General features: G+C 30.8%; 1 protein-coding gene across 2 annotated transcripts in view; it reads left to right on the plus strand.

Moving 5' to 3' along the window:
- The first annotated feature begins 1,017 nt into the window (after positions 1-1,017).
- Positions 1,018-23,760, plus strand: part of LOC126884310 (uncharacterized) — an 85,195-nt gene continuing 62,452 nt past the window's right edge. For both annotated transcript variants that reach the window (XM_050650247.1, XM_050650248.1), the window contains exon 1: positions 1,018-1,263. In XM_050650247.1, the coding sequence (XP_050506204.1) occupies positions 1,222-1,263 (42 nt within the window). In that variant the 5' untranslated portion in view covers positions 1,018-1,221. The remainder of the gene's footprint in view (positions 1,264-23,760) is intronic.

Here is a 23,760-nt window from a genome sequence, read left to right on the forward strand (position 1 = left end):
ATTTAACTTGCACTGAATGAGTCCGGTTGAATGTGTTTAGCAATAATTATTGTTTTTTTTATGTTTATCCTTATTATGTAATATTGTCTCCCTGTGAAAGTTCATTAAGTAGATTTTGCAGGGAGGTAATAAGAATAGAATTGTATAAAAGTTTATATTGAAAAAATTAAAAAAAAAAAAATTTATACAAAAAAATATGTATACAAAAAAAATGTATAAAAAAAATTAAATCTTTAATAAAAAAAAAAATAAAAAAAAGTATAATAAATTATAAAAAAAATAAAAAAGAGAAAAAAAATTAAAAACACAAAGAGGGTGTAAACCTCCGCGGGGTTGATCCGGGTTGAAGCCTTATCGCTGTGTAAAAAAAAACATATATTTATTAGCATTTAGTATTAGTATTTAGTATTAGCATGTAGTTTTTTTTTGTCGATTTAATTATTTGTAAATTAATTTAAGTTGGTTAGGGCCATGAATGAGGAGTATACCTACTGGTCAATTAAATGTTTCCACTTCTACATATGTATGTATGTATGTACGTGCATAAGTATTATATGTGCGCACATGTACCTAATGTATTATGTAATGCAATGTATTATATTTGGAATATTGTAGCAAACAGTAATTTATTATCTATCGTGGCTGAATGGATCAAGTAATCCAAAGCCAATAAGGAAGAAAAAAAAATACTTTACATAGTTTCCCACCTTTAAACGTCTGTGACGTTAGTATTTTATAAAATTCTCCTTTCACAGTGACAGTTGTGACAATGTACTATGTTGTCCATCTATGGCGTTGTTTTGCCAGTTAGTAGCGCGCTCATCACTATATTATAATTAATAGTTTCTTAAGGTTTTGTCCTTAATGTTATTTTTATTAAATTATTAATTACTTGTTGTATTAATTTATATTGCCATTGTTAATTTATATATACATTAATTATTTTATATTAATTTTTTCTTAATAGTTGACACTTACACTTGGTTATGTAGTTACTTTAAGCCATTTTAAGTAACAAAAATTGTCAATTAAATGACATACTAATATGTCATTGAGGTTTTGATTAAATTTTTGCAACCTACAATTTTTTCTACCATTTAAAAATAGTATTTGTCATATTTATGTTGTGACATTTTTTGTCAATAACTCATCTAAAACAGCTTTGAAGTCATAATAACTATTTAAGTAAATTTTGGTTTTAAAGCTCAATTGTTCAACATTATGGACGAGAATAAATGGAATGCAGAAACTTGTACCTCAAATGTAAGTAATTTTTGCGTTGTTTAGATTCTGGAAATCTATTGTACCCTTGTCATTTAGGGCTGTTTACGTCATAACCTTTGTTTTATTCCACTAATATGTTCTTAAGGCCATCGGTACATAATTCGCAAATATTTTACGGCTATTCCTACGTTTTCTGTCTTTACTCGGTAAATTACGTGTAGTAAAATTCACACTGTTATGGATATGTAAACATTACTAATATTCTTGTTCTCATGATCATTTTTCAGTGCGTCACAGTTTTTCTCTAATGCGTTAAGTTTGATGAGACGGAAAAAGCGGTAGCTCCGTGATTAAACACAAAAATAATGCAGCATTACAATGGTTATATACATAAGATGTCTATTCCTAACCTACGTTTGATTCGTTGATATTTAGAATGCGCGTTTTTTCTAGCCAATCAAATACACGTATTACGAACATTTGACGAAAACTTCGTCCATTTTAACCATTTTTTAGAAGTGTCAAAGAGTCAAATGACGGTTATTATTCAGGTCAGTATTTTGTGTACCTGTCATTTTGAAATTTCGAATTCGACTTCCCTTGTGTTTCACAACTTTTTGTACATTATTTTGTGTTTTGGTTTAGAATTTAGTTCGTTAAAAGTTAGTTTTGTATTTTGGTTTAGAATTTAATTCGTTAGAAGTTAGTTTATACTCCAGGTCATTATGCAAGAAAAATATCCATAGTAAGGAGACGTAACTCATGGCTGAAGAACCTTAGGAACTGGTTTGGATGTAATAACAATGAATTATTTAGAGCCGCGGTTTCAGAAATAAAGATCGCTCTGATGATTACCAACTTTTTAAGCGGAGACAGCACCTAGAGAAGAAGATAAAAACACAATTTATGGATAGTTTTGTGTCATTTTTTAATGTTTCCATATTTATAAATTTAATTAACAATATTGTTTACTTTTTAATTTTATTCCCCTTTATAAAAAATACCTACATGTTAACATATTGTGTAAAAATCAAATCTATTAAATTACTAATTAGTTTAATTCCACAAGCTTTATTCATCTAAAGTACGATTCTGGCATCTGTCAGATTCGTCAATAATTACATGAAATAAGTCTCGACACACCCAATACAGTATATGACGTCATAATTAATGACGCACTGAAAAATGATCATGAGAACAAGAATAGAATGTCATTCTACTTGACAATGTCATCATTAACTTTAAAGAGATGGCTTTTGAATGTTCTTGGATAACTGTTATTTGTATAATTGCAAATTATTAATTCAGTTAATAAATGTGATAATTTTTTCACTAACTATGTATTCAGTGATTGTAATAATATTTATATGTACAACACAAAATAATACTCAATCGATAAAAGAGAAAAAAATTTTAAGTGATTTTTCAATAATATATTGTTACTATGGAACGCTTACAATTTTGAACATCTTTAACAACAAAATACTTGGATCACAGAATATATCTTGATGTATTCTCTGCTTGTATCTTCCATAATAAATAATACACAATAAATAACTTTTTATTAAGTTCACGTCTTAAATAAATTTTTTATCAAATACACTATCGTTATTATTTAATCTACAACTCAAAATATTCCCGATGCCATATTTAAAATTGTCACTGATTGTCACTGTCTGACTGACAATACGCAGACAATATTTTATTCTACTGAGTACGTTGTATGACAAAGGTAGATTTGGAAAATATTACCACGGACATTGTGTTCATTTTTTTCGAATCTTGAAAAAACCAATAAATATTTTTGAAAAATTTAAACGCAGAATGTAAGACTAAATTATTACCGAGGGCCGAAAGTCCCTTAGAATAAATAAAAAGTTTATTTTGAACGAGATATTTGAAATTAATAATCACACTAAATTTTATCTTAGTTTTTCACCACTGTAACTTATTAAAATAAACATTATAGAAGTTCTCAGAGACTTTCGGCCCTCGCTAGTAACGTAATATTTCACTCTGCGTTTAAATTTTTCAAAAATACTTATTAGTTTTCTCAGGATTTGAAAAAAGTGAATCCCCATTTGAATAGCATTGCAGCCGAAAATACGTACCCATCCCCTTAATAGAGCTTTTCATCGATTGTCATTTGTTACAAGCTTCTGTCATATGTTGTATAATCTGTGTATAATATTAATATACACGGTTTACATATGACAGAAGCTCGAAACAAATGACTGTGCTATATGACTATTGCTATATTTTAGTTTGTTATAAGGAATGTTCTGATAGGTATTTAATGATTAAAAGCCAGTGATCCTGTTTTTCCTTCTGATTTTTCTTCTGTAATTTTTATGCGTCTGTTTTTTTGTACCTCACTGTTAAGTGAATTAAATATAATTTACTTCTGTTTGGAGGAGTAGAAATCTTCGAAATAAATCTGGGGGCAACTCCGTGTAGTATGCATTCGAGTTGTAGAGATGACACTAAACACCTACAGGGTGATTGATTAGTGGGGTAAAGCTCAATAGATCCGCTATAGTAATAGATAGCAATAAAAGTTAATAACAAAAATTTTAGCCACCTTTGAGATTCACATTACAAAATTAGTTAGAATGTTACAGGGCGTTCGATAACACAGTGGTAGACCAAACTTATGTTTTTTTTAAATCGAACACCCTATATTTTCTTTTAAATTCGAAATCCTGTTAACTTCACAAAATCCATCACAAAAAGAGAAGGGTTTGTTATGTTATACAGGGTATTTACAAAGTTATAACCAATTTTATATGAAAATCGTAACAAGTTCAACTCCCTGTATAAATAAAAATAAGCAAAACAGCAATGGTTCATTAATGCCATATTTTTTACGTATTGTCAAAATTTTCAAGAATTATTGATATTGCTAATTTTCTTTATATCAAATACAGGGTGAGTCAAAACGCAACTACATTATTTTCTCAGTAATCTTAAATGGAATATTTTTATTTTATATCACTATTGAAAAGTACCATTACCGTACTTTAATTTTTAGATAACATTGCCTATGTCTAAATTTATTAGTTTTCGAGATATTTTCATTTTTCAATGGGCCAGTAGCGTGGCCACACAAATCACCAGAATTTAATAAACTGGACTGATTTTTTGGAGTTACGTTAATAATGAAGTTTATAAAATAGTACCTCCAACAACAAGGGATGAGATGAAAAATAGAATACAAAGTGTATTTCGATGTGTTAATTTACAAATGCTTTGTAGAGTGAGTAGCTTATTCAATGATCGTTTTTAGGCGTGTTTTAAATGTGTTAGGAGGTAATTTTGAACACCTTATGTAATTAAATATTAAAAATATTTTATTGAAAGTAGCCTCTAATTTTTTCAAACATGTTTTTTTTTTGCAAAATGTATTATTGATAAATTATTTTTCGTTCTTTATTTGTTACGTTGATACATTTACATACAAAAGTAGTGTTTAATTGTCTTCACAAAATGTTGTATTATGTGTTTGTGTGTTTTTTGTAAAATTTACTACTATTATTTTCTTTCTTTATTTGTTACATTTACATAAACAATGAGTTTCTAGTTGTTTCAAAAATGTTGCATGTTGTGGTTGTGTTTTTTTGTAAAATCTATTACTAATAAATTATTTTTATTTCTTTATACATTGTTACATTGATTACCGGATTGATAATCAGTAAACGTCAATTGTCAATTCAGTCATGGCTTAATTAAATTTAGATAAATTTTGACACCTAAAATAATTTGTTCTGAAAAATGAAAATAACTCGAAAACTAATAAATTTGGACATAGGAAATGTTATATAAAAATTAAAGTACGGTAATGGTACTTTTCAATAATGATATAAAATACAGGGTGTTCCATTTAACATTACTGAGAAAATAATGTATTTGCGTTATGACTCACCCTGTATTTGATATAAAGAAAATTAGCAATATCAATAATTATTGAAAATTTTGACAATACGTAAAAAAATATGGCATTAATAAACCATTGCTGTTTTATTTTTTTTATTTATACAGGGAGTTGAACTTGTTACGAGTTTCATAAAAAATTGGTTATAAATTTGTAAATACCCTGTATAACATAACAAACCTTTATATTTTTTTGTGATGGAGAAGTTAACAGGATTTGAAATTTAAAATAAAATATAGGGTGTTCCATTTAAAAAAACATAAGTTTCGTCTGCCACTGTGTTATCGAATAACCTGTAACATTCTAACTAATTTTATAATGTGAAGCTCAAAGTTGGCTACAATGTTTGTTATTAACTTTTACTGCTATCAATTATTATAGCCCATCTATTGAGCTTTTCCCCACTAATCAATCACCCTGTATAAATAAAATATAAACAAAAAAGTAAAACGTATTCGCTCCGTGCATGACTGAAGCGACACTTAGCGCCTTCACCTGACATTTTTTAAAATTAGTAAGTACAAATTGAGCCTAAACAAATGATAAATACATATTGTGAAGTTGCAAATTAATAATAATTAGTTTTATAACAATACTTTTCCAATTTATGTATAAAATGGATGTAGCATTAAGAACTAGGTTTCTAAAAATGCATCACAATTTATCTTTTCAACCCTAAACGGAACAGGAAGGAAAAAACCTGTCCTCGTTTTTAAACTAGGAGAAGTAATTTAAATTTACCGCGCGGTAATGCTTGTTTGTATTTGGTCCAACCACAGGCAACTTTACTCCATTAAATTATGAAATTTTGACGCTATTAAACTTTATAATCTTTTGCCACTATAGAGACATTTATAATTATTCATAGGTCAATTAACACGTTGAAGGACAGAACGTCTATAGATGTCTAATTTTCATTGATGTAATGTGACACAACGTCTATAGATTACATTTTTTAAATAACGAGTTTTGAAAAAATATAGGTAGAGTCCTTTTCATGAGCATTTTTCAGTGCGTCACAGTTTTTAGATTCCTTTCTAACGCATTAAATTGCATGTGATAGAAAAAGGCACGTCTATGATTAAAGACATTTATAACATTTATTCTAGTTATTCTAGTTGTCGATAGATGGCGCTATAATCGAAGAAAAAATTATTTACGAATTATATAATATATGTACGAATATAATCTGTACAATTTATAAGACTATACAAATCAAAGAAAATACCATTTTATAAATGAAATAAACACAAATGATTTGTTTTTATGTCAAATTGCAAATAAAATGTGACAACTGTCAGATTTAACTAAAATGTCATGTTAGAATAAATGTATAAAAGTGTATTATCACGGACTTACTTTTTTTTCTATCATTTGTGACACACTGAAAAATGCTCATAAAAAGGACTCTAGACGCCGGCTTTCAGATATAATATAAGATCAAATTTTTACTGTCAGCACACCTAAAATGTCTACACATACTGTCCATATTGTCCATAAACTATAAGCGCTGAAATAAATTCAGTAATTTCTCTATTCTACTTTGCAAAATACATAATGGTGTCAGAACCCTTGCTTATACATTTGTACATCCACGTGTTAAGTTATGTCGACGATTTTTTTGAGTTTTCTGAGTTACTTTTTTAATTTTTAAATTTTCAGTCGGCAGTTATATATATAAAAAACGGTTATTTTAGAACTCTTTAGCGAATTGCTATTAGTCTTATAAGTTGTCCGATACTAATTACTGGAATACCGTTGAAGGCCGACATGGTTAACCAAAATAAAAAGATGAATCTGGAGATTTTTATAGTCTACAGCGACATTATTTGGTGTGTATCTGTCTTTTGAGTTTACTCCTAGGAGTATAAACCTTTTCTCTAATTTACTTATCATTATCGGAGATCTATATAAATTACACTAACAAGAGAGTCAAGATAGAACGAAAACATGCATTGTTTCGGAATAATAGGGATGTTCACTAATTTTTAAATATAGTTAAATTCAATAGATTACAAGGTATATAAAAACGTAACAATCATAAAACTGTTTAAAAATGTATATTTTTTAAGATAAATGAGTTCATAATGTTGATTTTCTTGGAGGCTAGAAAAACGGTACCCTGCAGCGAGGCTACGGTCTGTGACGTCAGCAGTCGTAACGTCTTTGATCGACGACTAGTTTTGTATACTTATTTACTCAGTGTATTTGAATGTGCGCAGTTTTTTACGTATTTAATTATTAAAAATAAAGCCAAATAAGTGGTGTTTTGTTCCTGGGTGTGTAAATACATCAAAAAACAGTTCTGACAAGATTTTTATTACCGTTCCAGCCAATTTAAAACAGAAAAAGAAATGGTTTGTTGCAGCTAGAACTTAAAATAACTAACTTAAAGAACTAACTTAATAAAATAAACATTATAGAAGTTTTCCAGAGACTTTCGGCCTTTGGTAATAATGTAATTGTTCTTTCTGCATTTACATTTTTCAAAAATACTTATTAGTTTTCTCAGGATTCGAAAAAAATGAATGAATTTAAATAGCATTGGACCAAGCTTTTGCACCTACCCCCTTAAAGAGTATATGAAAAAGTTTCGGGACCTCAAATTTGTATTCCTTAAACTGGGATATTCCTAAAAACGGGATTCTAATAATACATACAGTAAAAGTAAACCTTGAAATAACTACATGTGGATGTAGGTATGACTTTATATTATATTAAAATCATTAATAATTTAGTAAAAATATTGGTTGAAATGAAAATGTATAATACCCAAGTTCAAAAATATTTTTTACCTTGGAACAGTTGTCAACTCGAAATACGAAACAAACGAAATAAGATCTAGAGTTGAAAAGGACATAGCGACATTTAACAACATGCATGAGAAATATTTTCACCCATTGCGACATAATATCTCTCCCACTAAAAATGCGGCTAATAATGGAAACATTAATGAAAAAGCTAGAGGCATTCGAGATGTGGGTGTACCCACGTATCCTCAAAACATCCTGGGCGACCCACATCAACGTACAGGTATTGCGTCGAATAGGAAAACAAAAAGAAATCTCTTTTACAATTAAGAAACGAAATCTTAAATATTTCGGTCATATCATGAGACTTGATAAATATCGTATACTCCAACTGATAACGCAAGGTAAAATAGAGAGCAAACGAGGACCCGGAAGAAAAGACACTCATGACTTAAAAAATGTACGCCAATGATTTGGACAAAAATCGATCGAGTTATTCAGAAACGCCTCAAATGAAATTAAAATTGCCATGATGATAGCCAACGTCCACAACGGACAAGGCACATGAAGAAGAATAAAAATATTTTTAATACACCTAACCAAGGTAAAGCAATAACCAGCCAATGTATGTATACAATATGCATGCGTACAATGCATGCATACAACTTTCTCTATTTTTTTTTTGTGGAGTATTAAGCATTTATTTTTTTAGCTTAAAGAAGACATGGAAAATTATATGGAATATACACTCAGTAAAGCTGTGGTAGATTTATTTTTTTACAAGATGCCAATAAATCATACACCATTGTTACATCTACACTACAGTCGGTAGTTTATACGAATCGGCTTTATGAAAACCTTCTTCCATTTTATTTGTTTATTTTTGTAAAACCCAAAATAGGTCCTTACAAACAGTCTATCCACTTTAAACTAAACAAATTCACTATAAAACTCCACTTTAACCCTGATAAAACAAGAATAGAACAAAATAAAATGACCTGAAACGTCAAACAGGTAAACAGTAACACTATGAGAATGGCGCGCGCTTGGGGTATGCAACTCGTGACGTTAGGCCAATAGAGAAGCGTTCTTGAAATTTAAAATAATGCTAGATTTCTAATAAAGATTTTTTATACAAAGGCTTTTTCAATTTTGTTGAAATTTTGGACAATTATTCCTAGGGTGTTTCTTAATCGTTTTACATGTTTGAAATGACTTTTTAATTTTTTGTGAACATCCCCATTCAAACACGCTTATATTTTTCTAAAACTGTTTTTGTTAGTTTATATAAATATATGGTAAAGTAAAAAGTTCTACTCACAGATTTTTCCGCCAATTGTTTATTAATTGTTTAAACAATATCAATTATTTTGTATAAATAATTTTTTCTACAACCGTGTTAAAAATGCAATTTTTAGCACTCCATGCGTGCGTTAAAAATGTTACTTTAAGGCACTAGTGCTTTAAAATAATTTTAAGGCACTGCAATTCGTATTGACCGTATAGACAATTTTGATGTAATGTCAAAAAAATATAAAAATGGAATGTCAGGAAAATTCGCTATCGCTCATTCTGCAAACTTTCACATGCGTGCCTTAAACGTGTACTTTTAACACTTATATCATAAATAACTATTAAAAATATCGTTGAATTCATTATTTTACTTTGATCAAATATTATGTTTCTTTTTTTTTTGATTATGCTGAATCCGAATATGGCATTACAATTTGAAAATTCTTATACAGAAGCTCTTATGCTGGGGCCTCAGTAACGTCTAATGCCGTTAAATAATGCACTATTTGCATTACAGAGATGGCAAATAATGCGTTAATTAACACGTTGACGGACAGAACGTCTATAGACGTCAAATTTCAATTGATGTAATGTGACACTGACACAACGTCTATAGACGTTGCATTTTTTCCTATTCTACTTTGCAAAATACATATAGTGTCACAAAACTTGCTTATACATTTGACGCACTGTCCGTCAACGTGTTAACGGCATTAGACGTTACTGTGGCCCCATCATTATACAGTATGGCTTTGTAGCTATAGGAACCGTATAGTAAACTTTTTTATTACCAATTTTACGAAAAAAAGTTATTCTCCATAAAATGCTCTGCATAGTCTAAAATCTAAAATTCAACAATCAGATATCAAATTGTATCAATTTTATACGAGGTATGTCAACAATATAAATTTCGTAAAAGAGTAAAGTAAGGACCTTTATATTCCAAAATATTAAAAATTGTTATTAGGAAAAGGGATTTGGAATTAAAAACTATGCTTTAATATACAATTACATCCTTCTAATGGAAAATTTTTTTTTTCAATTTTTTTCTCAAATTACGCGGTATCCATCATTATTTTATTATTATTATGATAACTATTTTATTATCAATTTTACGAAAAAAAAAGTTATTCTTCATAAAATGCTCTACATGATCTAAAATATAAGATACAACGATCAGTTATCAATCTTTTTTAATTTTATACGAGATATGTAAAAAAAATATGAATTTTATATAGATGCCCTTATAGTGCACAATATTTCAACTAGAAGAATAAAATTGAACATTGACATTTAGTGATTAATACCAAACAATTTTTTTTAAACAGTTTTCGATATTGTGAAATTTAAAGCCACTTTACGCTTGAGTGAAATTCATATTTTTTGACATACCTCGTATAAAATTAATAAAACTTGATATTTCATGGTTGCATCTTGGATTCTATACGATGCAGTATTTTATGAAGAATAACTTTTTTTCGTACCATTAATAATAAAAAATTTATTAATAGGTTTAAATTTACGCCAACATACTCTATAAGCGCACAAAAAATTTTTTTGTTGAACATTTATTATTGTTAAAGCTTATTATTAAATGTATTTTAGGTAAGATTTACAGAAAAAGCTTTGATCGCTTTGTATAAACAGTTTTTTCTCAGGTAATTTTCGGTTTTTGTATTACATTTTTTAACTTTCTTAATTTTCTCAAAGAGACATCGTTTATTTCATTTCTAAAGTAAAATAATTCGGTGCATTTTAAAGATTACATCCTAATCTAAAAAAAACACCTATAAAATTGTAATGGATACCTATTGTAATAAATCTGTTCAAACTTGAATAATATCGTCTTAAAATGGTAGTATAGTAATTCTGTAAAACTACAAAGTTTTCAAAAATTATATTTTTTGAGACGTCGTATCATTTGAATTAATTTTTTGAGATTTTTTTAAATAAAACCTCGTTTAGTAAGATGTTTGAGAGATAAGTTGTGCAAATTTGTGAGTTCTATAAGTAAAATTGTATGGACCATTCCACGAACATACGCCTGTTTTGGATTATTTCGACAACGAATATTTTACTGTGCAACATAAGAAGTGCGAAAGTGAATGGCGCTAATAATTATTCCAATAAACAACAATGTAATTTGCAATTTACTTTCGTTCTTCTTATTTTGCACAGTAAAATATTCGTTGTCGAAGTAATCCAAAACAGGCGTATGTTCGTGGAATAGGGTATATTAGTTACACATTTTTAAATCATTTTTAAACAAAATTCATGTATGTAAGTGTCACTTTCCGCCCACAACGTACTTATGCCCATACATTTTATTTCTTTTTATTATAACCATAACACTATAAGATAGCTTAATTTTTCCTATTTCATATCAAATTTGTAAAATTTCATTTGATCCATTAATTAAAGAATTACATTAAAATAACTCAACCGTGCACTTCGCCTAACGCTAGTTTACAGTGCGCCAATGTTTGTGAGAAGGGTGACTTCACCGTTATAAATAAAAAAATATAGAAGTTATAGATTTATTTTAGAAATATTTTTATGTGAGGTTATTTTTTTGTAAAATTTCCTGAATTTTTTAATGGTAAAGTCAGTTTTTTCTAAAATTTCTACTTTCGGAGTTATTTAAAGAAACATCTAATTTCGCAGTTCACTTGCTCAATAAAAAATAGAGCACCACTTCTCGAGTAAAACTTTTTTATATGTTGTCTACTAAACATTTCTTAATGAAATTTTAAAAAGTTCTATCTTGTTTGATTCTTTTCGAAGTGAAAATCTATATGCACTCCCCTATAGCAATTTTGGCTATTATTAGCACAACTAAATACTTACGCAACATTTATTTGCCATTTTTGATCAAAAATTTATTATACAAACAATGACAATGATATTACAAATATACCTCCAATATTGTCATATTTCGCCCCTATGGTTCTTTTCATTAGCATTTTTCAGTGCGTCACAGCTTTTCGATTTCTCTCTAACGCATTAAATTGTATGTGACAGAAAAAACGCACGTCTCTGATTACATTTCGTCGGTGACATTTATAACATTTAATCTAGTTGTCAATAGATGGCGCTAATAATATAACATTAAATAACATTATATTATTCTATATAAAAAAAATTTAATCTGTACAATTTATAAGACTATACAAATCAAAGAAAATACCATTTTATAAATGCAATAAATACAATTGATTTGTTTTTATACCAAATTGCAAATAAAATGTGACAACTGTCAGATTTAACTCAAATGTTATGTTAGAATAAATGTCATAAATGTATATTTATCACGGACTAACCTTTTTTCTATCATTTGTGACGCACTGAAAAATGCTCATGAAAAGAACCATATTCACTGTGGCATCGTTTCAGGGTACAGTTTATCCCAAACCTTTTTTTCAGTGCGTCATAGTTTGTAGAATTCGCTTTAACGCATTAATCTCGAAGTGACAGAAAAAACGTACGTCCGTGGTTATTATGTATGTCCGTCATTATTATACATACAAGATCGAAAATTATGTATTCGTTGAAGGGTTTTTCCATATTAAGAGTGTAGGCGCAAATATTTTACGGCTATCCCTACTTTTTCTGTCTTTACACGGCAAATTACGTGTAGCATGGATTGGTATGTATTAGTATGTATGGATTAGTATGTATTATGTATGGATTAGCAAATTACATATAGTAATTCTTACTGGTATGGATATGTAAAAATTACTTGACAATGTCATCATTAATTAATCATGGCTATTGAATGTTCTTGAATAACTGTTACTTGTATAATTGGTTAAATTATTAATTCAGTTAATTAATATTATAATTTTTTCACTAACAAAAACTAATACTCAATCGAGAAAAGAGGAAAAGTGATAAAGTGATTTTAATAATATATTGTTTGGAACGCTTACAATTTTGAACATCTTTAACAACAAAATACTTGGATCACAGAATATATACTGGTGTATTCTATGCTTGGATTTTCCATAAATAATAACTTTTCATTAAGTTCACGTCTTAAATCAGTTATTTTTCAAATACACTATTAATATTATTTAATCAACAACTTAAAATATACCCGATGCCGTGTCAAATATCTAAAATTGTCACTGTCTTGTCACCATATTATATTCGACTCAGTGCGTTGAATGACAAAGATAGCGAATGTTCGAGGGCAGAAAGTCCCTTAGAATAAATAAAAAGTTTCTTTTTGAATGAGATATTTGAAATTAAAAATCACACTACATTTTCTCTTAGTTTTTCACCCCTGTAACTTATTAAAATAAACATCATAGATATTTTCAGGGACTTTCGGCCTTCGGTAAGAACGTAATCTTTCATTCTGCATTTAAATTTTTCAAAAATACTTATTAGTTTTCTCAGGATCCGAAAAAAAAATGAATCCCATTTGAATAGCAGTGGAGCCGAAACTTTGTGGTGATCCCCTTAAAGCGACTAACACTTATAGATTTATAATTGGTTGACAATTACAATAATCTAAATAGTTAACCAATCTATGATGCGAATGAAGATAATTTCAAACTTATTTGAAACTTATTATCAAACAATTTCATATCGTGACAGTACTTTCACTATATTAACGAATAAAATGACAATTGTAATTCTAGGTTAGAAAGGACCCCGCTCCTTATGGAAAAGTGGTTCCGGTCAAATTTAACGAAAGTTTGGTCAATGATACTTCTCGATAAGTAGATTAAAAAAGTCCATGAAACCTGGGTCTGAATAACTACTATTCTCGAATTATTGTCCTCTCTACTTTTATTTGGCCCACTCTGTAGATACAGAGTGGGCCAAAGAAAAGAGTCCACATCGATATTTGGCAGTAATTATTATATTTTAAGAAAATGACGAAACAGGTCGATTTTTGATCTAAGGAGGACACATTTTTACGCTACATAAATCTGTCATTTGTCAACCCCCTCCCTTCCACTTCTCCCACCCCTTATTTTTAAATAGGGAATAGGGGTCGTGTGCTAGTTCATTTGAAAGGTTATTCAATTCTATATTCAGTAATATAAACATTGACATAATTATTTATACAGGGTCTCAAAGAAAAATTATTTTCAATTATATTAATTGGCACAAAAAGAAGAATGTGTGAAATTTATTTAACTCAAAATACATTCTACTGCTGACAGAAAACAGAAAAAAATGTTTATTTAATAAATAAACATTGTTTGTTGCTTAAATTCAATATCTAACCTACCAAGAGGTAGATGCAGCTTGAATATTGAAATTAAGCGAAAAACAATGTCTATTTATCAAAAAACATTTTTTCTGTTTTGTGACAGTAGTAGAATATACTTTGAATTAAAATAAATTACATACATTTTTCTTTTTGTGCCAATTAATTTAATTTAAAAAATTTTTTCTTGGACACCCTGTATATATAATTATGTTAATGTTTATATTGTAGTAAATAGAAAATTGAATAACCTTTCAAATGGGCTAGCACACGACCCCTATTCCCTATTTAAAAATAAGGGATGAGGGAAGTGGAAGGGGGGGTTGACAAATGAAAGATGTGTGTACCGTAAAAATGTGTCCCCCTTAGATAAAAAATCGACCTGTTTCGTCATTTTCTTAAAATCTAATAAGTACTGCCAAATATCGAGGTGGACTCTTTTATTTGGCATTTGGCCCACTCTGTATATACAGTGCGCTGGAATAAGTGTTACCCCCCTTACTAACTTATTTATTTTTAGCACATAAGCAAAACGCTCGGATAGGTCGATTTTTAAAATAATCATAGTATATTATAGCATCAATGTTTAGAACTTTACGAGGCCACTCTACAGGTGACAGTGATAACTTTGATTTTTTTAAACGGGAAAGTACATCATGTGACACCTCATTTTTTAAAAGCTTTTGAAAGACTGATTTCAGAAATGTATAATACTTTAATTTTTTTGACACCGTAGGCGCAAAATTTCGGTCGAATTATTTTGAAATGTATTTATGTTTTCCGAATCCTGAGAAAACATAAGTATTTTTGAAAAATTTAAAAGCATAATGAAATATTACAGTATTATAGAGGGTTAAAAGCCCCTGAGAACTTTTGTAATGATTATTTTAATAAGTCACAGGGGTGAAAAAAAAAAAAAAAGAAATTTTAGTCGAATTTTTAATTTCAAATATATCATTCAAAAGAAATTTTTGTTTATTCCAAGGGACCTTCAGCCCTCGATAATTTAATCTCTTATTCTGCGTTTAAATTTTTCAAAAATACTTATTAGTTTTCTCAGGATTCGACAAAAATAATGCGTTTAAAAACAATTCGATCGAAATTTTGAGCCTACGCTTTTAAGAAGGATTAAAGTATTATACATTTTTGTAATTAGTATTTAAAACGCTTTTAAATGGGCTATCACATGATGTCCATTCCCATTTAAAAAAATCAAAGTTTTGCATGTCACCTGAAGAGGGATCGCGTAAAGTTCGAAACATTGATGTTATAATATACTTTGATTATTTTAAAAATCGACCTGTCCAAGAGTTTTGCTTATGTGCAAGAAATAAATAAGTTATTAAGGAGGGTAACACTTATTCCAGCGCAGCTCACTGTTTAATATACACAATATACAGTGCTAGTCAAAAGTCCGTACCCCCCCTCGTATCTTTTGAACGGTTATACCTATGATAGTGAAATTTGGAGTGAGGAAATAAACGGACGTAAGCTTCTTAACTAGTTATGACAGGTGACGTAATAGTGACAGATGACGTTACAGAGCCACTGTGACCGATAATTTTAAATGGGACCTTATAGCAAGTGATACCTCGTTTGAAAGGTATTTAAAATACCTATTCAGTCATACTAATTTTTTTAGGTTTAAGTTGATTTTGATTTTGGTGAATAAATTAAATAAATATAATATTGTAGTTTCGAATTTAATTAATCAAAATTCAAATGTCCGCCTATGGATTTTTTGTCAAAAAAGTTGACGTTTTTTAATTCTCTAGTAGTTTTTACGTCAACGTCAACCTGTTTGACAAGTAATCATAGGCGGAATTTTGAATTTTTATTAATTAAATGCGAAACTACAATTTTATATTTATTTCATTTATTCATCAAAATTTGCTTAAACCCAAACAAAATTAGTATGACTGAATAGGTATTTTAAATACCTTTCATACGAGGTACCACTTGCCCTAAGGTCCCATTTAAAATTATCGGTCACAGTGGCTCTGTAACGTCATCTGTCACTATGACGTCACCTGTCATAACTAGTTAAGAAGCTTACGTCCGTTTATTTTCTCCCTCCAAATTTCACTATTATAGGTATAACCGTTCAAAAGATACGAGGGGGGTACGGACTTTTGACTAGCACTGTATAGTCTAACTAAATAGTGTAGGAAACAAAGGTTGAACCTTGCAAAATGGACACAAGTCCGGTTTTATTTTTTTTCTGGTATATCAAGGGGTGCTTATTATAAGACTAACTTTTTCTGAAAAAATTTCGCCCCGGAACCCCCCTTTTCACCCCTTTAAAAGGGGTAATTTTTGGTTTTTGCGGAACGTAGCCCTTCCTGTACCTTTTAAAAAAAATTTCTTTTATAAAAATATGAAGAGGACTATATTTTCTACGATTTATTTTCCGACAGCATTTGTCTATCATCCACCGTTTAGCGGGGGTGGCGCCCCAAAGTTGACAAGTTTTTAAAAAAGATGTTTTAAAAAAAAATATTTTTCCCTAACTGTAACGAAAATTAAGAAGAAATCCTACGGCAATTATTCACAAATAATTGATTGATTTTTTGGTATAGGTTTCACTTAAGGGCAATTGCCCTTTTTTTAATTACAGGGTGTTACATTTTAAAAAACCCCTTTTTATACCACCTGAACCGTTTATGCTAGAGTAAAAAGATCTTTAGCGATTACCCATGTACTGGTGCTATTTACAAATTTGTATAATGCACCCCCATTTTTTCCCCGGAACCACCCCAAAAAAAAAGAAGAATTAATAAATAAAGTGTTTTTTTGGGAATCCTTCACACACAATGCCCTTTATTAATATGCTTCATATATATCATTTTGTGCACGTTATTATTACCCATGCATAAACACCAAAAACGATTTCCTAGTGCAACCTCTGTAGCCAAAAACAAAAATAAATAAAATGAGGGGTTGAAATTTTTTTTGGTTTTTTGCTTTATGATCCATATAGGCATATGCTTCATCAATAGTGCTTTTCAAAAATATATATGGTTATTGCAACATCCCTGCGTAAACCACCCCTATCCTTGAAAATATACTGCAAAAACTACCCCTATCCCTTGGCGAGGATGTTTTTACGATTGTCTCATTACCTATGCATTCTTTTTAAACAAAACTTATACAAGGTTAAAGACCACTATTTACTCTAAAAATTACATCCTATTAATTTTTTTCGTATAAGCAACCGTTACGGCACTGTGGCGCCGTAAACCTCATATATGCTTTGGCGGGCTCCAGTATTTGTTTTTTTTTCTTCGTCATCTGTTCGTTTTATTGATAAAGTACTTATGTAAAATAAAACAACACAGTGTAACCTACAAATTATGACTTATGCACATTTTACAATCTTTGCGCCCCAAAGCCACATTGGTGGCCCAAAATCAATTTTTGCATATTTTCGCCACCTACACGCATTTTATTGCATTATTGCTATCTTAATAGCACAATATTTACCCTTAGGTGGTCGCTAAGCAGTGGCGGATCCAGAGAGCTATGATGGGGGTGATCACCTCCCCCCCTCTCAAACCAAGTGATATTATATTCAAAGATTATAAAAATATTCTTTTATTTTTATAGAAATTTAGCCAATTGGCACCCCCTCTTAACGTTGCTGGATCCTCCACTGTCGCTAAAGCATAAAAAGTACGCCATTCTTATAAAAATAATAATATAATATAAGTATTTCTATAAAAATAAATGAATATTTTTATAATCTTTGAATATAATATCACTTGGTTTGAGGAAGGGGGAAGTGATCACCCCCATCACTCCTCCCTGGATCCGCCACTGCTTAGCGACCACTTAAGGGTAAATATTGTGCTATTAAGGTAGAATTAATGCAATAAAATTTGTGTAGGTGGAGAAAATATGCAAAAATTGATCTTGGGCCACCACTGTGGCTTTGGGGCGCAAAGATTGTAAAATGTGCATGGGTCATAATTTGTAGGTTACACTGTGTTGTTTTATTTTACATAAGTACTTCATCAATAAAACGAACAGATGACGAAAAAAACTGGAGCCCGCCAAAGCATATATGAGGTTTACGGCGCCACTGTGCCGTAACGGTTGCTTATACGAAAAATATTAATAGGACCTAATTTTTAGAGTAAATAGTGGTCTTTAACCTTGTAAAAGTTTTGTTTAAAAAGGTAATGAGAAATAGGTAATGAGAAAATCGTAAAAACATCCTCGCCAAGGGATAGGGGTAGTTTCTGCAGTATATTTTCAAGGATAGAGATGGTTTCCGCAGGGATGTTGCAATAACAATATATATTTTTGAAAAGCACTATTGATGAAGCATATGCCCATATGGATCAAAAAGCAAAAACCAAAAGGAAATTTCAACCCCCCCTTTTATTTATTTTTTTGGCTACAGGGGTTTCACTAGGTAATCGCTTTTGGTGTCCATACATGGGTAATAATAACGTTCACAAAATGATATATGAAGCATATTAATAAAGGGCATTGTGTGTGAAGGATTCCAAGAAAATCCCTTTATTTATTAATTCTTCTTTTTTTTGGGGTGGTTCCGGGGAAAAATGGGGGTGCATTATACAAATTTTTAAATAACACCAGTATATGGGTAATCGCTGAAAGTCTTTTTACTTTAGCATAAACGGTTCAGATGGTATAAAAAGGGGTTTTTTAAAATGTAACACCCTTTAATTAAAAATAGGGCAATGACCCTTAAGTGAAACCTATACCAAAAAATCAGTCACTTATTTCTGAATAATCGCCGCAGGATTTTTTCTTAATTTCCTTTACAGTTAGTGAAAAATATATTTTTTTTAAAACATCTTTTTTAAAAACTTGTCAACTTTGGGGCGCCACCCCCGCTAAACGGTGGATGATAGACATGCTGTCGTGAAATAAATCGTGGAAAATATAGTCTTCTTCATATTTATATAAAAAAATTTTTTTGTAAAAGGTACAGGAAGGGCTACATTCCGCAAAAACCACAAATTACCTCCTTTAAAAGGATGAAAAAGGGGTTCCGGGGCGAAATTTTTTCAGAAAAAGTTAGTCTTATAATAAGCACCCCTTGATATAACGGGAAAAAAAATAAAACCGGACTTGTGTCCATTTTGCAAGGTTCAACCTCTGTTTCCTACACTAAAAGGAACTTATTCTATCCAATGGTTTTTAGGCTTTTAGAATTATAATCAGTTAACAAATACATTTTTAAAATCTACTGAAAAATTCTATTCGTAGAGCAACTCGTTTAAGCTTCTAATGCCTGGTTGCACCATCAAATCTTAAGCTCCAGCTAAGCCCAGCTCAGATTATAGATTAGGGCCGCTTTAAGTCTCACTTACTTTGCACCATAATTTTCGATTGTTATCGATCCGTTTTACGTGGCAATCGATTGTGACAAGTTGAAAATTGATCTAAGACTCAATGGTGTAACGCATAGGTTTCGTAAGCTGAGCTTAAAGCACGTCTTAAGCTTAAGATCTGTTGGTGCAACTAGACATAAGTACTACCTCTGTTTCCTGTAACTAATATCTTGATACCCTCAGGCTCATCGGAACCTCATAGGGGCTCGAGGATTTACCTATATTGATTTTTTTGATAACCGTTTTCAGTTCTTCTGTAGTAAAATATTCAGGACGTTTATGCCCGGTTGCACCAACAGATCTTAAGCTTAAGTCGAGAATATCATAAGAATTAATATAATATAATTATAATTAGGTCTGGATCCCGCGTATGAAAAAAAAGTTGATTAATAGCAAGCTGAAAATTTGTTAATAGCTTAAGGGTGTCTAGTCGGATAAACTTTGATATATGGGAACACTGTAACAGGGGCAATTTTAATTGTGGAACAGGTTAAAAATTTGGAACGGTCAGACCACGAAAACGGCACATTTATTTTGTCCGACAGAATATACTTAAACTCTCCGAACAGAGATTAATCCCCCATGCAAAAATCAGACTGCTATTTATCACCTGTCATAATTCCTGTCATTTGACATATTCTACATGTTCCACTCATTAAAGCGCCCATTTGGTGATAAATAGCAGTCTGATTTTTGCATGAGAGTTTAATCTCTGTTCGGAGAGTTTAAGTCTGTTCTGTCGGACAAAATAAATGTGCCGTTTTCGTGGTGTGACCGTTCCAAATTTTTAACCTGTTCCACAATTAAAATTGCCCCTGTTACAGTGTTCCCATATATCAAAGTTTATCCGACTAGACACCCTTAAGCTATTAACAAATTTTCAGCTTGCTATTAATTAACTTTTTTTTCATACGCGGGATCCAGACCTAATATATTACCATATGAATACCATAATATAATAATAGATATAATTGATAATAAGGTAAGAATCTAAAATTATGGTGCAACGTAAGTGATACTCAAGGAGGCCCTATCTATAAGTGCAGCTTAGCTAAGCTGGAGCTTAAGATCTGTTGGTGCAACCAGGCATTAGTGTTCTGATGGTCCTAGTAATCTCGGGCTTTCTAAAATATAGTCCATATATCGCAATAGTTCTAGTTTTTGGTTATAATAGCACCTCGAGCCTCTACCCTTTTGTTCTATAATACTAATAACATACCAGCTAGTATGAAGAAACTATAAATATAACAATTACAGTCACGATAAACTAACTAAACAAAACAAAATAATCTTTTTCTGTGGATGCTATGCAATGTGCAACTTCTCTCACTACTTACATACATCCAAAACGAACAATTTCTCATGCGGTGAGAAAAGTCGGCCATTGCAGTGAGAAATATTTTTTCTCACGGGTTCTCGTACGGCTTTACATATAATATGATCGCCGTTTCCGTGGTAACATGCACAATACAAACACAATTATTGTTGTCAAATAAAATGTGTTGGAGCAAAACTTACCAGGAATTACCTTTCAAAACTGTTCGGAAATAACTGTTAATTAGAATTTTAAATAAATAAGTTAAGTATATAAATTCTAAGAATATTAAATACCTACATGTATAATGTATTTTATTTCAATTTATGTATATAATATACGTAAGACCACCTAACTTATTTAATTTTGAAGTTTGAACTCTTGACAAAACCACATCCATAGAAAAAGTACAGTTTACAACACATAAGAAAATGACATATTTCTCCCTCGCTTGATTTGCGGACCACGCCACGTTCCTCGGCTCGTGCCAACAAACTTCTGCGCTCGTGAGAAATATGTATTTTTTCTCACTTGTTGTACAATATACTTTTAGGTTTGCAGATATTTTGTCTTTGTTTGCAGGAATCTATCTACCCACCTATTGTTTGTAGATTTAGAGAAGGCATACGATACGGTATTTTGAAAAAACTGTTTCAAACAATGATGAAAGTAGGTCTTAGTAGGGAGTATTTGCATGCTACCCCAAATATATACAAAAACGCAAGAAGTGTCGTTAAAGAAGTAAACTTTACATCTGAATCATTTCCAATAACAAAGGGACTTAAACAAGTATGTTGTCTGTCTCTGACTTTATTTAAAATATATATTCAATCATCGCTAGAGCAGTGGAGGAAACAAGTATCCGGAATGGGAATAGATATAGGCGGTGGTAAATGTTTAACAACTTTGTATTTCCAGATGATGAGGTAGTCGTAGCGAATAATGAGGAAGACATGGACTACATGTTTAGAAAACTAAAGAAAGAATATGAAAAATGGGGCCTCAATATGAATATGTCAAAGACAGAGTATCTTAAAATAGGGGATGATGAAGAAGATCCATATTTAGAAATTAGAACCACAAAAACATGTAAAGAATATAAGTATCTCGGATATATAATATCTAAAGAAGGCACTACCAACAGAGACATTGAAAACAGAACGCAGCAGGGCAAAAGAACGATCTAAATTCTAAACTCTCTACTATGATCTAAAGATATAAGACAAAAAACGAAATTGACAATCTAACGTACCTTGGTAGAGCCTATTATGACTTACGGGGCAGAAGTTTCGCAGATCATGAAGAAAGATCGAAAAAGAATATAAGTAGTAGAAATTGATTATCTAAGGAGAGCGTGTGGTACCTATATCCAAAAAATATCACATCAGGAATGAAGATATTAGAAGGAAGACAAATACTGTATATTCCAGTGTAGATAGAAGTGAAACGAGACAACTAATGTGGTATGGTCACGTGAAACGAATGAATGACGATAGATGGCCAAAGAAAGCTTTAAATTACATACCACAACAAAGAAGAAGAAGGCAGTGGCGGCTTTTGGCTTTAGGGACAGGGTCGGCAAGGTTTTGTCTCCAAAGGCTTCAATTTCATAGGAGATCTTTGGTTTTTGTTTTTTTTTTTTTATTTTTTTTTGTTTTTTTTTTGTTTCTTTCCTATAAATTTAGAAACTATACCTGTTTATAAATTAACTCTAGTCTATGTTGTTTCGAAGTAGCAAAATGGGTTATAATGTATGTAATTGTAAAATTTGTTATTGTTTTGGAGGGATTTTAAAAGTTTTTTTCTATCGACAATTGAGACAAGTTTGAGACAATACGTGGCTACGTACGTGAGTTTCTGCCGTTTGCAGATCACCGCTCGGCCTCGGCAGAGGTACCCGCTGCCGTACTTTGCATTCAAATAAGTACGGAGAACGTATAATTGGTTGCCTATCGGCTAATATTCCATAGCTTCTTATTATATAGCAAATCCTCGATCTGGGGACGCCATGCCGTGCCGGGCTTTATAATAAGAATTCACACAATCGCAATCGGGTGCGGGTGCATGGCTATAGGATCATTAATTTGAAAAGTCTCTTACGCACAGCGCACAGGGTTCACTTAACTAACGTATCGGGATCGAAGTCTTTTAAAAACAATGAATAAAATTTATTTTTATAAATATATTTTTTATTTCACAGAAACGAATATCATCAACTCCGATTAAATTAAATATTTAAAAAATCTATAATGTGTCCATAAATGTGTGGGTCGGCACTGCCGACCCCGCCGACCCTGACGAGCCGCCACTGGAAGAAGGGAAAGGCTTTTAGTTGCCTGGGAAGAAAATGTACGGCACAACATGAGAGATAGAGCCATCAAAGAAGACGAGTAGATTAACAGATAAAGATGGCGGTCGAAATGCGAGAAGCGACAGAGGCTGTAGGAACCTCGCTTATAGATAGATATTTTGTCTAATGCCATAATCTCACTCACACACACATACACGTAGGTTTGCACATGAAAATATTATTTTTATAAAGCAACAGAAGATATTACCACAATAAACTGAGGAGAAAGTGCATTGAGCATACCAAAAAAACTAAGAAATCAATATCCATCAAAATAGTTTATCATCTGATATATAGAATTCTATAA

This window comes from Diabrotica virgifera, chromosome 5 (genome assembly GCF_917563875.1).
Source record: "Diabrotica virgifera virgifera chromosome 5, PGI_DIABVI_V3a".
NCBI lineage: Eukaryota > Metazoa > Arthropoda > Insecta > Coleoptera > Chrysomelidae > Diabrotica > Diabrotica virgifera.